Raw genomic sequence first — 15,585 nt, 5'->3', positions numbered from 1 at the left:
TAGACAAGGCTGTAATCTTTCACCTTTGCTGTTCGTAGTTTACATGGACCATCTGCTGAAAGGTATAAAATGGCAGGGAGGGATTCAGTTAGGTGGAAATGTAGTAAGCAGTCTGGCCTATGCTGACGGCTTGGTCCTAATGGCAGAATGTGCCGAAAGCCTGCAGTCAAATATCTTGGAACTTGAAAATAGGTGCAATGAGTATGATATGAAAATTAGCCTTTCAAAGACTAAATTGATGTCAGTAGGTAAGAAATTCAACAGAACTGAATGTCAGATTGGTGACACAAAGCTAGAACAGGTCGATAATTTCAAGTATTTAGGCTGTATGTTCTCCCAGGATGGTAATATAGTAAGTGAGATTGAATCAAGGTGTCATAAAGCTAATGTAGTGAGCTCGCAGTTGCGACCATCAGTATTCTGTAAGAAGGAAGTCAGCTCCCAGACGAAACTATCTTTACATCGATCTGTTTTCAGACCTATGTTGCTTTATGGGGGCGAAAGTTAGAAGTAACAGACATGAAAGTAGCGAGAATGATTGCTAGCAAAAACAGGTGGGAACAATGACAGGAGGGTACTCGGAATGAGGAGATAAAGGCTCATTTAGGAATGAACTCGATGGATGAAGCTGTACGCATAAACCGGCTTCGGTGGTGGGTCATGTGAGGCGAATGGAGGAGGATAGGTTACCTAGGAGAATAATGGACTCTGTTATGGAGGGTAAGAGAAGTAGAGGGAGACCAAGACGACGATGGTTAGACTCAGTTTCTAACAATTTAAAGATATGAGGTATAGAACTAAACGAGGCCACAGCACTAGTTGTAAATAGAGGATTGTGGCGACGTTTAGTAAATTCACAGAGGCTTGCAGACTGAATACGGAAAGGCATAACAGTCTATAATTATAATGTATGTATGTATGTATGTATGTATGTATGTATGTATGTATGTATGTATGTATACATAGCTTATGGAATTTCACTGTTGCTCATTTAGAGTAGAATGAAACCATGTGGCATTCCGTTAGGAACATCTTCATATGTTGGAAAAAAGTACCACAGTTGTGGTTTCTGTCACGGCACCAGCAACATACCTTGGGCTTCACAATTATGGACACATTCATGAATTTGATCCGAATTGGAAAACAAACCTCACTCGATTTTGTCCTTTCTTCCAACATATCAAGATGTTCCTAATGGAATGCCACATGGTTTCATTCTACTCTAAATGAGTAACAGTCAAATTCCATAAGCTACATATTACGATGCAAAATTTTTTCATCCATATGATTCTGTACTAAATTATTTCAAACCATAAGCCTTTTTTTTTTTTTTTTTTGCTATTTTGCTTTACGTCACACCGAGACAGATATGTCTTATGGTGACGATGGGATAGGAAATGCCTATGAAGTGGAAGGAAGCGGCCGTGGCCTTAATTAAGGTACAGCCCCGGCATTTGCCTGGTGTGAAAATGGGAAACCACGGAAAACCATCTTCAGGGCTGCCGACAGTGGGGCTCGAACCCACTATCTCCCGATTACTGGATACTGGCCGCACTTAAGCGACTGCAGCTATCAAGCTCGGTAAAACCACAAGCCTAAGAAAGTGAAACTTCATATAATGTTTTAGCAGTATTGTGACATAATTTTAATTTTACTCTAAATGAGCAATAGCCAATTCCATAAACTATGTATCACAATGCAAATTTTCATTCATGTGAATCTGTACTAAATCATTTCAAACCACAAACTAAGGAAGTGAAACTTCACTTAATGTTTTAACAGAACTGTAATGTAATTTTAATTCGACGATGTACAACTGCTAAGATCATCAATTTTAATTTTGTTGTACAATCTTATTTCAACATTCATATGTTTCTGTATCATGACTTGTCGATTTTATATAATTTTTGGCTTAAGATGATCTCATTGGAAGATCAAAACTAGTCCCAATTTCATGTAACTTTTATATTAATAAAGTATTCGGGGGAACCATTTTTAGCTTTTCGCTTTCCAATTTGTAATTTGTATTTTAATACACACCAATATGAAACTTATTGCTTATGATGAAATCAGCTGAATAACAACTACAGCTATGCACGAAGTGATATCCTTTTTTAGCATTTCACCCTGGTCATAAAAATGTTTGCTTGTTTGAAAAACAGTGATGTTTCAATATGAACACAAAATGGAATAAATGCCATAAGTTATCCTTTTGAAGTAGGAGGAAAGCGTCTGAGCCCCTTCTAATTTGAGATAAGTCGTACTTCAATGCACATTTAGGTTCTACCTAGTTTTAGGCGTTTTAAAATCTTACGATCACTCACCATCAAATCTACATTTCATGAGAAATTCAAATCACAGTATTGTAATATTCACTATATTCACTCCAAACGTCTTGCATTCATTGACTGGAATCCAAAGTGTGGCTGTGTTGGTGAGAATTTAGAAGCAATAGTATAGTATTAACAAACTTGTCAGTTATACTCTAAACTTTGAAAAATTAGTAATTTTCAAAAGGCAAAGGAAGGAGTTTTTTTTTTGAACGAGGAACATTATGGGTTTGAACAATGTGATCACTTTATTTGTGTTTCACATTTCTGCTCCCCAAAATACAGTCTTTTATAAATCAGTAAGATTTACAGTATATGCTAACTTATTATGTACAAAAATATGTCACAGTTGAGACAAATGGCAAGTTATCAGAAAGCAATTGTAAGCAATCAAGAGAACATGATGTTCACATTACAATTACTTTTTAATGTTTTCTTAACAGTTATGATGAAATATTTTTTAAAAAATCACATTATATTACACTTGCTGTTATATTATCACTCCAGGATGAATCATTCCCTCGAATTATTTTCTGCCCTCTGACACACACACACACAATGCTCTTTAATCAGTTGCTTAGGGAAGTATATTACATGAAAAATTGGCACATTATGACATGTTCTAAAAATATTAATACAAAAATAAAAAGCAATATATATATATATCATGTATATATAAAAAGCTTGACAGTCCCAGTCCATTTATTGGGCAGTTGCACAACACTTGAGGAAACAGGGATGCGAGTGATTCATGCACCAAGCACAGGGAAAAACCCTGTAAAAATTTCATACAACCAAACTTATAAAGTCTATTTTTTTTTTTTTTGGCACCTGCACTCAAAATTATCAGTCACTGTACTGTTTTGTGGTCAGAGTATGCAATCTTAAATATTGTTAACTTTATATCTAATATTATTTGTGTAAATGGGCAGTGTAATTCCATACCCAAACAACACAAACTTACATCATAAGAAGGCATCTTCCTTTTTTTTTTACATGTGTATATAAATTATTTTTTGGTGTATTTGACATTAAAATATCCAAAAGGACATTTTATTAAGAGTTTTATGAAATAACAAGCTCATACTTCAAGAACACACTTATACACATAGAAAAAACAAAGATAACATTCAACTTAATTTGGCAAATCTTTGTGCAATTAAAAAGATGTTTATCAACCTTAATTCGATAAAGATGTCAAGTTACAACATAAGAATGTGCATATATTATATAAATGCTTAGGAGAGATAATTACAACTTATCTGAAATTCTAAATGTAATAAAATATGAGAGTGCAAAGTAACTTTTTTAAATCATCATAGGATAAGTGTTTATATTCTTACCCCACCGAATATTCTGTACACTACATTTTCTATTTTAATTATTGTTGTTACTTTTATTATTATTTTCAGATTTCAGTAACTCCAATATCTAAAGTATCTGATTGTAGACATAATATGACTTATTAATACACACTTTGTATTGCCCAAAATTATTGTAAGAAAACAAGAACTGCCTGAGAAAAGTATATACATATGAATTAATTTTCTAGTAATGAGGCAGCTTGTTTTTGATTGGTGAAATTGAGCTTGGTTTAAAAAAAACAGCTCTGAATTACTTTCAGGTTTCTTCTCAACAATTTCTAACAATTTTTCTCATACTTCAAAATATATATACAACCCTGTAGTCATGGTAGACAAGTTCGCTGGAACAGTGCATACCTACAACTATCTTTGTGTAGACCTGGCAAGAGTTTTAAAATACACTTTTACAACTGAGAAGATTGTTCTACAACTATATGTAATACTTAATGAAGAGTGACACTGACATGCATATACATTTTTACTTATTAGAGATTCAAATCTAAAAATTTCACAGAATGTAGTTTTGTACACCTCTGCTAAAATGAAGGACTTTCAACCTATGACTCACGAAGCTGATTATATGGACTGTAAATTAAGTTCCAAAGTCTCATGTTCATGGATATAAGGAAGTGGAGCCAAGTAATTTACATTCTATGAAGATCAGAAAGCCTATATTGTTGGGTTTCTTTAATTTGTGTCAATTCAGAATACTCTGAAAGGATTTTTTCTAGCAATATACTTTAATTTTTGTTACAGGAAGTAGATCTGCATATGGATTAGAGTAGCATTCATAAAGAAAAGTCAAATAACTAACACTTATTCCAAGAAGCTAAGGATCTATAGAATGCGCTTAAAGCTCAGCTTCTTGGACTTCCTATTTCAAAACAATGACTAGCAGCTGGAGATGGTTGGTTTAATCATTGTTTGCTAATGGAAAAAGTTCATGATCTTCATCACAATCATAATCAACAACAATAATAACAGCAGCATAATATTGGTAATACAAAGAAAACACATTTGACTTTTAATGATAGAGCTTTTCATGTTTTCATGAGAAAAGCACTTTGCTAGATATCTTGATTTATTGAAATATTTTTCATTTCTGATGAGAATGGTCCAAGTAATAGTGCAACAAATGAAATAAAAAACACATCGATCACAGTGCCCATGTTATTCAATTCTAGTTGAAGAATAATCCCTTCCACTCTATTAAAATGCTTCATCCTACAAAACTTCAACAGATACATCTATTTTATACCAGAATGGTAAAAAGATGTGCATGAATATAGTTATGAAATCAGGTTTCATTACTAGTCTCATCATAAAATTCTTTCCATCACAAAAGTAATATTCCTCAGGGTACAGCCTTCTATCCATGAACATTATAATAAACAATTCAGTAATGATCAGTGTTTTCCTAATCAAACAATCATACAAAATTTATTGCATTGTATGAAGTTACACTATAGTATGTATTTATATTTTAAGCTTTACATTTGGTTGCTAAACTCTAAATGAATAATCAGTCTTCAGTCATCTGCATTAGTGAGGATGGTTACATAACTCAAAGATTTATATTATAATTGTATCTTATCTCTGATATATTACCTGTGATATTGTAAAAGAAACACTAGTATGGATTAAAATATTTCACATCAGTGTTTCAGTGATGTCTTGATCTCACAACAGGTTTTCTACGCAGTACACAGTATAGAAAGGTGTAAAGTCATATTTTTCACACATTTAAAATATAAAGAAAGAAGATCAAAAATATACTTAGCTCAGTTGTTATTTAAAATTATGATTCTGTATTTGCTCTGTAATTAAAGATCACCGGATGACAAAGGAAACATACTGGCATACATTTAAAATACAGCTCTGTACTCTAGTATAACCAGGAAGAATAGAAATGAAAATAATGTGACGACTACGGCTAGTTGATATGTTCATTATGTGGCGCTAGTGTAACTAATAGCGGCACAGCAGACTGTAAACTTGTATTTTTATATGGGATGTGGAGTCATTCAATTTGGAATTTCATGTCTTAATAAATGATTTAAAACAGTGCATTCATTTTTTTTGGTGATTCAAGATTGTATACTACGCTTATCAATCTGCGACTGCATTTGTTTATGATGTGTGTTTGATGAAAAAGAGGATACAATGTTACTTGTTTCAAAAGAAATTGGTGAAAAATGTGTAGGAAATATTTTACAATTAGTAATGGCTTAACTTCAAAACTTGGTTCGTAGGTAAATTTATCAATATCTCGCATGTTTATGTGTGTAGTTGAAATAAGCGGTCTTTAAGTAATTCACCACAAAACTGACTGTGTATCAAATTCAGTTGCAATGATTAGTTGTAACCTAAAGCAGAGATGTAGGCATATAGTGCTCAAGTGAACATGCTATACTATATTTAATAATGAATGTATCAAACCTCTACAAGCTGCCACATAAATATTACCAGCGCTAGAACCTGGAAAGTTGATACTAGGGGAATCCAATACAGATTACTGTAATCATGAGTGGAAGGAACATCTGTTCTGGTTTACTGGCAAATATTTGAAGTTTGCTAGGATGTTTTGTGATAAATATTTCTGAACATTTAAAAAAATGTGTGGGACTGCTTTGGAATCTAGTTTCCATCTGTGTCTTGGAATTTTCACTTTTAAACCATTATTAATGAAACTGTTACAATTCTGGACAAGTTCGGCAACAAAATGCAGATCAGGCACATGACTTATTTCTTGAAGGTAGATTTTGTTGTGGAATAGTTTTCAACCACTTGGAGAAGAAAGATCTTTCAGTGGTAAAAAAAAAAAAAAAAAAAAAAAAAAATCATTTTTCATTCAACTCTTTCTTATAATACTTGCAACCCAGGAGCAGGTTTTACGCATATTCATGTGCAGTAGTCATTTGAAACATATACCAAGTATACATGTCATACCGTACTTCTGTAAGAGAACATCTTATACTTCTTACTTTCCAATTCACAAAAAGACAATACCAAATATTTTGCGTATTACAAAAGAAATTGGAGAATTTTTACACACATACTGCTGGTTTAAGCTGACAAAACATGCTGCTTCTTTCCCTCATGGTGACAGCAGCACTGCACATGGTGAAGAACATTCACACCCTGGCTGTTAAAATGTGATTCAGCAAGTCGTCATATTAGTCATTTTTATGCATCCTGGTATAACCATACAAGAGACTCAAGAGAAAAAAACCCTACAAACTGACAAATATACAGTGTACTAGTACTAAAAAATATTGGCTGCTGTATACTCTGAATGCTGCTGCTTGTGCTATCACTCTTCCTACGATGATGATGATGATGCTGCAAATATTTGTTATTGTTGTTATTATTATTATTATTATTATTATTATTATTATTATTATTATTATTATTATTATTATTATTATTATTATTGGCTGATATAAGTCATGCACATAACTAAACAGCTGCTGATTCTTGCAAGAACTTCCCTGACTTTAAAACCTGCGAGTCAAATTTATTTTCTTTTTACAGGGATCTTCTAGACATAATTATGTTTTTAAATTTGTTAACTGCTAGTATGTACATTCAAGTTATGAACTACAGACTTTTGAGATATGTCCAGTATCACACTTGTAACATAAAGCAACTCCACGAGAGTAGGCAAATAGTGTTTAATAGCAGAGTAACTGAAAACCTACATGTGTTGAGAGGAAATACTTTTATCTTCAATACTAGCTCTTGCCAGAAAAACACACAGATAAGATTTGCACCACATCAGGGTAAGAGCATGCCAGCGACCAGCGCTATGATATGTGCAATGTGAGGAGACACTTTCAAAGAAACATTATAACTATGAACTATACACAAAGGAACTTATCACAGACAGGATTGTTCAAAGCAATAGACCCAGGGCAGCAGGTACTGAAGATGTTGTCAAACGTAACAAGTGGCAAAATGTCTATAACCATTCAGATTCTGAAAATTTATCCTAGATTAATAAAACATTTTCTTTAAAACATCCGATTGATCTTGATTCTATGGTGTTTAACCATAACGCTTGCACACTCTTTCATTTCTATATAATTATGTAGATTAGATTTAAAAAATCTGCTTGAATATTCCAAGACATCTTTGGCATAAAAAACGTGTTGCAGATGTACAAATTTTAGAGATTGTCGCGGCAGTCTGGAGCAAGAGGATGCGAGTCTGGAAGCAGCAGCCCTGTCTTTTCTTCACTAACTGCCACACCTGATGCTACTCCCGTGTTATACATAGAGTCGTAGACAGGATTTGCAAAGTTGCCACTCTGTGAAATAAAATCAGATTGCATTAAAGTCAGGCAACACATAGAAGATTGTTTACAACAGGATTATCCACTTTTCCAGTTCTCTGATCTTAATCTGCTCAAGGAATAACAAACATTACAAAGTTTAAAAAACAAATCTCCAAACTGTGTATATTTTGATTATATTTGCTACGTGAAGCATGATTTCATTTGATTCACTGATAAGGAAGTATTAATCTGGAACAAAAATTTTTAACTAGGTATGAACTTAAGGAAAATATTCCAATTTTTCAACTCACAGAATTTAAAAAAGAAATGATAAAAGGACATGGATATGTAACATGTGAAATAAATGTAGCAAGGAGGCAAAAACACTTCATAATACAAACTATTGTTGGCTGTGCAAATGGCTTATAAGAGAAATATCTCAAATGTAAGCAAAATATAATAAATTTTCTTCAGTTTATATCAGTTATTTCTGGGGTCCCTGAAGCCACCCAAGCTCATTTTGGTTTTAGCCAGGGTTTAAGGCCAGATGCCCTTCTAGAAGCCATGTGATTTTTTGAGAAAAAAATCTCAACCCAGGATTGATCAGGATTCGAACCTCAGCCTTCCGGGTGGGAAGGCTAAGCCACTGAGCTGATCATGGTCCCCCTCAAGCACAATATAATATAGGGCATTGAAAAAAGGCCACACAATTTGTATAAATTTATATCTGTTGAGACTTCACAGACAATGTATATTTTACTGACTGATATACAGCAGCAGTAACACAGAAACATTCTTCACAACTACACCTGTACTACTAATAGTAATTATAAACTGAGGATTCTTCAGTACTAAGAAGGAAAGAAAAACAACTAAAAATGCACATTTGATGGCATGGGAAATAATTTCCCTCGTCATGAACATTTTACGTTTGGCTCCTTAGCGTAACAGTCAGCATAGCAGTCTTTGGTTCCAGAGGCCCTGGGTTCAGTTCCAGACAGTGTTAAGAATTTTAGCCATGTCTAGCTTTCTTCTTTGCACACATCTCTTTGTTTACACACAGCACACCATAGTGAATACGGTACATCCTTCCACACAGTGTTGGCTTAGGAAGGACATATGACCATAAAACTCTCCTAAGTTCGGATGAGATGATAGTCCAAAGTATCTAACTGAGAAAAGGCCAGGAAAGAACAACTATGTTTCATCTGGTTTTTCTTCTCAAATAATAGAAGATAAAGAGGAAATTATTCATGATTCATATTTTTCCTTTTTAGTTTTTCCAAAATGAATTACAGTATTCAATAGGTAAATACCGTACCAAATTGTGAAGAAAATATTACAAAACTAGGTAAGGGATTAGAAGACCAACTTTTGGAATGTGAATGTGTGTCTAATTTGCTTGAAATGGGTAAGCTTGTGCAAAATCAGTTGTCAATTACTGATGCAAGTATCATTTCATGTTTAAAAATATCCAAACACTTCAACAAATTTGTAACTCTCATCTGATTTTCATAGGATATGTTTACTGTGAAAATGGCATTGCCATAAGTATAAGATGTGTAGAATAAATGAAAAATGGTGTATCGATCACTTCTACCAGTTCCCATTTCCAGTTCTCTCCTCGGTCAAGTTATGAATCGAGGACCTTCATCGTTGCCTGTGTCCCTACCGCTCTTATCCTGCTTTCAATATTTGTTCTATCTTTCTTCCTCTTTTCTCTATACTCTTTTCCACTGTATCTAAACACCTTTTTTTTTCTTTCAAGGCCTTCCTTGTAGTCTCTTTTCTGCTCATTTCTATGTAAACACTTTCTCTGGAATTATGTCTTCTCCCCTTTGCATCATGTGTCAAAACCACTTCAATTTGCCTGTTTCTATCCTGTCCTGTAGTTTTGAAACTCCACTCCTCTTTCTAATCTCTTCATTGCTGATTCTCTCCTTGTCTTCTTATCTTGTATCCAACATCTGGCCTGAAACATCTATTTTCCTCAGGGCACAAAATCAAATAATATGTTAATGGTGCCCCAAGGGTCTAGCTTCTTGCCCAAATGGTCACCATACTGGTCTTCAGTTCAGAGGGACTTGGGTTTGATTCCTGGCCAGGCCAACATAATTTTCCCTGCATATGGCTAATTCTGGTTTGGGGACTGGTATTTGTGTTTGCTAAATGCATTTGTTTTCATATACGGTACACATAACACAATATACCACACTACCCACTACCACAGAAACAAGTAACAGAGACATTCCTCCACACAGGATTAGCATCAGGATAGGCATCCGGCCATAAAACTGGCCCAAATACACAAGTGGCAATCCAATAACAATGACAATAATAATAGTAGTAGTGCGCTGAGGAATAACTATGCACACATTATTAAAGGAGCAGTGTGATGTTAAATGATATACAACTGAAAATATAAGCCTTGAATAAACAAACATAACAGTGTTTTCCACATAAAAATAAGATCATGTGTTTCAGAGATAAATGTTGCAGTGTCAAACACGGTGAGGCACCAAGCAGCAATGGGATTATTGCAGCTCTGAAATAAATCGGTGATAGTTGTAATGTGCTTCAGTGTTGTGTATTTGGTTGAAATTTTACTCTTGGAAAAACCAAAGCTCTTAATAGGTTTGCTAATCATGAAAACACACCCAAATGATTTAAATCCTGGGAAATTAATGTAGCTAGAAAGAACTTCAAACCTTCCAAAATAAGTGGCATAGTGTTTCAGAACACTTCACAAGGGACAAATTCAAGACTTCAATAAAGTAAAGTGTAAAGAAAGATGTAAAGACTGCACTGAAAAGAACAGTGGAGCCAACTCTTAATCTAAAAGGCCAATCTTCTAACTTACCTAAATGTGAACATGGTACCAGTACTTATGTGAGAAAAAAGATAGTTGCCAAGACAGCAACTGGTACAAGTAAAGATAATCTTGAAACTGGTAAGGATATTGCAGCAATAATTCCGCATGTGTGGAAAATAATAAAATGATTCAATGCGATATGGGTGAGGAAGTTTCACGAAACATAGAGAACACAACCAAAGGAGGGCCATCGAACCTGGATACATCCTGAATTGAAGACGAAGAGTGGGATGAAGGAATATGTGAAGAAAGGGTAACCATAACTGTTGATAAAGATGAGAGGAATAATGTATTTATTAATTACAGTAATTTTTTTTTTCTATGGAAGTATTTCTGCAATGTTTATTTTTTATGACATATGACTCACCAACTTGGAACCAGCTGTAAAATAATCTCCTGACCTCTAAAACATTGCAGAAAGTCAGTATGAATATGAGTGAACTGAAGCAAACAAGAGCTCAACACGTCAGATAGAGAGGCATGGAATTGTTATTCTGTAAAGAAATATTTGTATCAGGCAGAAGCTATAGCATTTTGTGGCATAAATGTGACAGCATGTGTTTTCTTGAGTTCCAAAGTATAAACAAAGTAAAGGGGTGTGTAACTGTTATTCGTTCATTTGATAATCTAATTCTTGATAAATCATCATCATCGTACAGCTCCAGTTACCTGGGTACTATTGGCAAGCCTCTTCCGCCATGCCTGGCCGAGATATGATACGTAGTTCATGACATCCTGTAGTTTCCTTCCCACCCCAGAGGCTCTCAACTTGGGAGCATGGGTTGGCGACCATGGGTCCCTTAGCTGAGTCCTGGCACTACTTCCACTTATTTGTGCCAGGCTCCTCACTTGCATCTATCCTGTCCCATCTCCCTTGGTCAAGTCTTGTTCTTTTCCAACCCCGGTGGTATTAGAGGACTAGGGAATCTTTCATTTTCATGCCCGTTGTGGTTCTTGTCTTTCTTTGTCTGGTACTTCATTTTTCAAAATAACGGTTCCCTTTCATATTCTCTCTCTGACCCCGTGTATTGGGGATGCAGATTAAGAATACACGCACGGTATCTCCTGCCTGTCATAAGACGTGACTAAAAGGAGTGACCAGGGGATGATGAAATTGGAACCATGCAATTAATTGTGATCAGTACCATTAAATGAGGAACACCATGGGTCGACGTTACTTACGATTGATTCATTCATGCATTCATTCATTCTTTATTTACCATAAACCTTTACAGTACCTATGGAAGGCCAGGGGAAAAGGACAAGCCCCCTACACGTAGTGCCCCCTGACCTTTGAAATAATTACCTAAATCCTAAACTAAAACAGTCATACAGTATACACTATTTACAGGTAAAGTAACAAAGTATAGCCTAATGTATACATATTTCTCATTTATACAACCTTTCACACCCTCGTTCATTCTTCCACATATATACATGCATTTTCTCACCGTATGTGCTTCCTAACATAACATTTAACTATAATTACATTTCTACATTTAATGTTGGCGAGTAGATCATTCCAAAGCCATGCTGATCGAGCAAAGAAACCTAGTTTGTAGGACTCATTTCGCGCAAAGGGGGGTATAAGACACACCCCTTTGCCTACGCGGACGGAGCTGTAGGATAAGAAGAGTCGAGGGAATGGTGAAAGGTGAATGGCCCCTGTGAGGGACTTGTGTAAGAAGGTGACGTTGCTCTGTTTATACAAGAAGCTGATTGATGGGAGGGAAGGCAGGCAGCTGTTCTTGTTAATTAGTCATTCAGCGCGACGTTGGATTCCTTCTAGTTGGTGAAGGTTAGCTGCAGTGGTAGGGTGCCAGGCAGGTAGACCATACGTTAGTATAGGTCTCACTAGTGTCAGATAAACCGTCTGTATAGCAATCGACTTGCACCCACGGAGGCTTCTGTGCATAAAACCGAGCACCCTGGCAGCTCTGCATCTAACTTCCTCTGTTTGTGTGTTTCATTTTAGTTGTTCAGTAATGGTTATTCCTAACAAATGCATGGTTTTAACTCTCTCCATATGTACATTATTAATGTTATATATACATTCTACTGGGTGTCGAGATCTACTTAACCTAATGTATTTACATTTGCCAGCATTAATGTTGAGACCGTTGACGTAACACCACAGAGCTATAGTGTCCAAGTCTGACTGTAACTTCAGACGATCATCTGCACATTGTATATCCCTGTACATTACAGTGTCATCAGTGTACTGGGCTATGGTTGAGGTCACACATTTAGGTAAATCAGAGACAAATGCATTAAATAATAAAGGTCCCAAGATGGTGCTTTGACATACTCCTGAGATTACTTTAACGGTTGAAGATCAAACTCCATCAGACACAACATGTTGAGTTCGACCCTCGAGAAATGACCGCAACCATGCCAGTACATTTCCCCTAACATTCAACTGCCTTAATTTTAATAAAAGTTGTTCAGGAGGGATTTGGTCAAAAGCTTTAGCCCAGTCCAAAGCCACACAGTCTACCTGAACAATTTTAGATTTCTCCTGGGAGAACTGCCACTCATCAATAAACTTTGTTAATAAAGTATTTACAGGATCTTCCTGGAACAAAACTGTGCTGGCTTTCACTTAGCAGATTACCTTCCCGGAAGTATTCCTGTATATTAGAGGCTACCAGTTGTTCCATACATTTACATATGTGGGATGTAAGAGACACTGGCCGATAGTTGTCAATGAGGGCTTTGTCCATTATGTTAGGAACACCGTGAGTCTGGGCATTGCCTGTGATTAGTACCTTTGTGTGCATTCCACCAAGGCGGGGGAGCGGGTGCTCGGCACATGGACTGGCGTCCATGCAGGAGGAGCTACTACACGCTGTGCTGAATTGCGTTGGTTCCCTTGTGTCCAGAACAGGTCTGTATTCCCTATGAATAGTACCAATATGTGAGGAACATCATGGGTCTGTGTTACCTGTGGGTAGTACCATAATCTGTGATTCACCGTGGGTCTACGTAGCCTATGATTAGTACCACTAGATGAGCTACACCACAAGTATACGTGGCCTGTGATTAGTCCCACTAAGTTAGGAGCACTATAAGTCTGCATTGCTTGTGAGTTGTACCCTTACATGAGGAACACCATGGTTCTGTTTTACCAGTGATTAGTACAATTATGAGGAGCCGGTGACCTGGACTTTGGACCCCTTTGGACAAAAAGCATCATCTCAGGATATGGGGCATTGTGAATCGGATCCACTGATTGTTTTGGATTCATGGTCTTTTTTTCATCATCATTCGTTTAAGATTTTAATCAGTGGATACATTTTGGAGTTTGAATTATCATTTCATTTTGTTTCACCTCATACCATTAGGGGCTGATACCTAGCTGTTAGGCCCCTTTAAACAACAATCATCATCATTAGTTTCCTTCTGCTAGCTGCAAGGTCCATCTTTATGATATCCAGCCAGTGGATTCCCGGTCTTCCACCATCTGATTTCCTGCCATGTGCCTCTCCAAGTTAACGTTAGCTGTCCCTGTTGGCTCCATCCACATCACATGCGCAAACCACCTCAATCTGGATATGCTGATCAGATCTAACAATGATGCCTCAAACTTTGCTTCCTTTCTCACCATGTCATTCCTTAACTTGTCCAGTTTTGTTTTTTGAATTGTAAATGGATCCAAGGAATTTAATTTCAGATGCCGGTAACCTTGAAGATTAAGATCAGTATCAAGTACGGATTGAACATTACAAGATTTGCTTTTCTTGGTACCGTGGGGTCCCAGAGAACAGTTCTTAATTACTGGTGAAAGTGAGAGCTCTTCTGCACTCTATTTGACACCTACTTTGTGGCTAGAGTGTCTCAAGAAACTACACTACTGAGATATGGAAATTTTTCCACACTTTCCAGAGGATGGTTTCCTAGCATAATGTTTCTGGTCATCCCTCTTTGTATTGTTAGTGTTTTGGCTTCACTTATCTTGAGACTAAATTTCTTGAACTTAACCTGCCATTTATTGAGTCTCAAATCAGTTTCCCCCCCGTCAGCAGAAGCCATTGCTTTAAATTCACCAGAGGTTTTCATGGTGTTGTTCATTATGTCACCCATGATGAATGTCTGTCACCAGATCACACATAGTTGGTACAGTGCTCATACAGCACTGGAACTTACCACACCAGTCCCTCCAGTACACTCCTCTTTCTTAGGCATTCCCATTCTTCTATCTTTGCAAGCTGTCACATGCCTTCTCAATAAAAAGCTTTCTTCAGCTTATCCCAGTTATTTCTGGGGTCGCTGTAGCTGGTCAGGCTTATTTTGGTTTTGACCAGGGTTTTAAGGATGGATGCGCTTCCTGATGCCACATGATTTTTGAGATGAAAATTTCAACTCAGGACCAACCAGGATTCAAACCTTAGCCTTCCGCATGAGAAGCCAGCAGCTATGCCACTGAAGTAATCATGCCCTCTGTTATACGCCTTCTCAATATCCAGGAAAATAATGAATACATCTTTGCCTTTCTCCTAATATTTCTCAAGCAATATACAGATTCTGAAGATTAGGCCAGTTGAGGACCTATTAGATCTGAAGCCATATTGTCCCTCTTCTAACTGTGACTCTAAGGGCCGCTTCACACTAGGCGACTGGAATCGGCGACCAGCCGCCCGTGCTTGTGAAACATTGTTTTAAATGGAGCTCTCCACACTGGGCGACTCAGTAGCCGAGCTACAGAAAGAGGCCCGGCGACCGACCTTGCAGTAGCTCACTCCT

General features: G+C 36.5%; 1 protein-coding gene across 1 annotated transcript in view; it reads right to left on the bottom strand.

Annotated features, from left to right (window-relative positions):
• Positions 1 to 2,552: 2,552 nt before the first annotated feature.
• The window catches only part of LRP1 (LDL receptor protein 1), a 744,558-nt gene continuing 731,525 nt past the window's right edge, over positions 2,553 to 15,585 (bottom strand). The window contains exon 75 of the mRNA XM_068228249.1: positions 2,553 to 8,003. Within this exon, the coding sequence (XP_068084350.1) occupies positions 7,863 to 8,003 (141 nt within the window). The 3' untranslated portion in view covers positions 2,553 to 7,862. The remainder of the gene's footprint in view (positions 8,004 to 15,585) is intronic.

This window comes from Anabrus simplex, chromosome 6 (assembly GCF_040414725.1).
Source record: "Anabrus simplex isolate iqAnaSimp1 chromosome 6, ASM4041472v1, whole genome shotgun sequence".
Taxonomy (NCBI): domain Eukaryota; kingdom Metazoa; phylum Arthropoda; class Insecta; order Orthoptera; family Tettigoniidae; genus Anabrus; species Anabrus simplex.
This window is presented reverse-complemented; position numbering and strand designations above follow the sequence as displayed.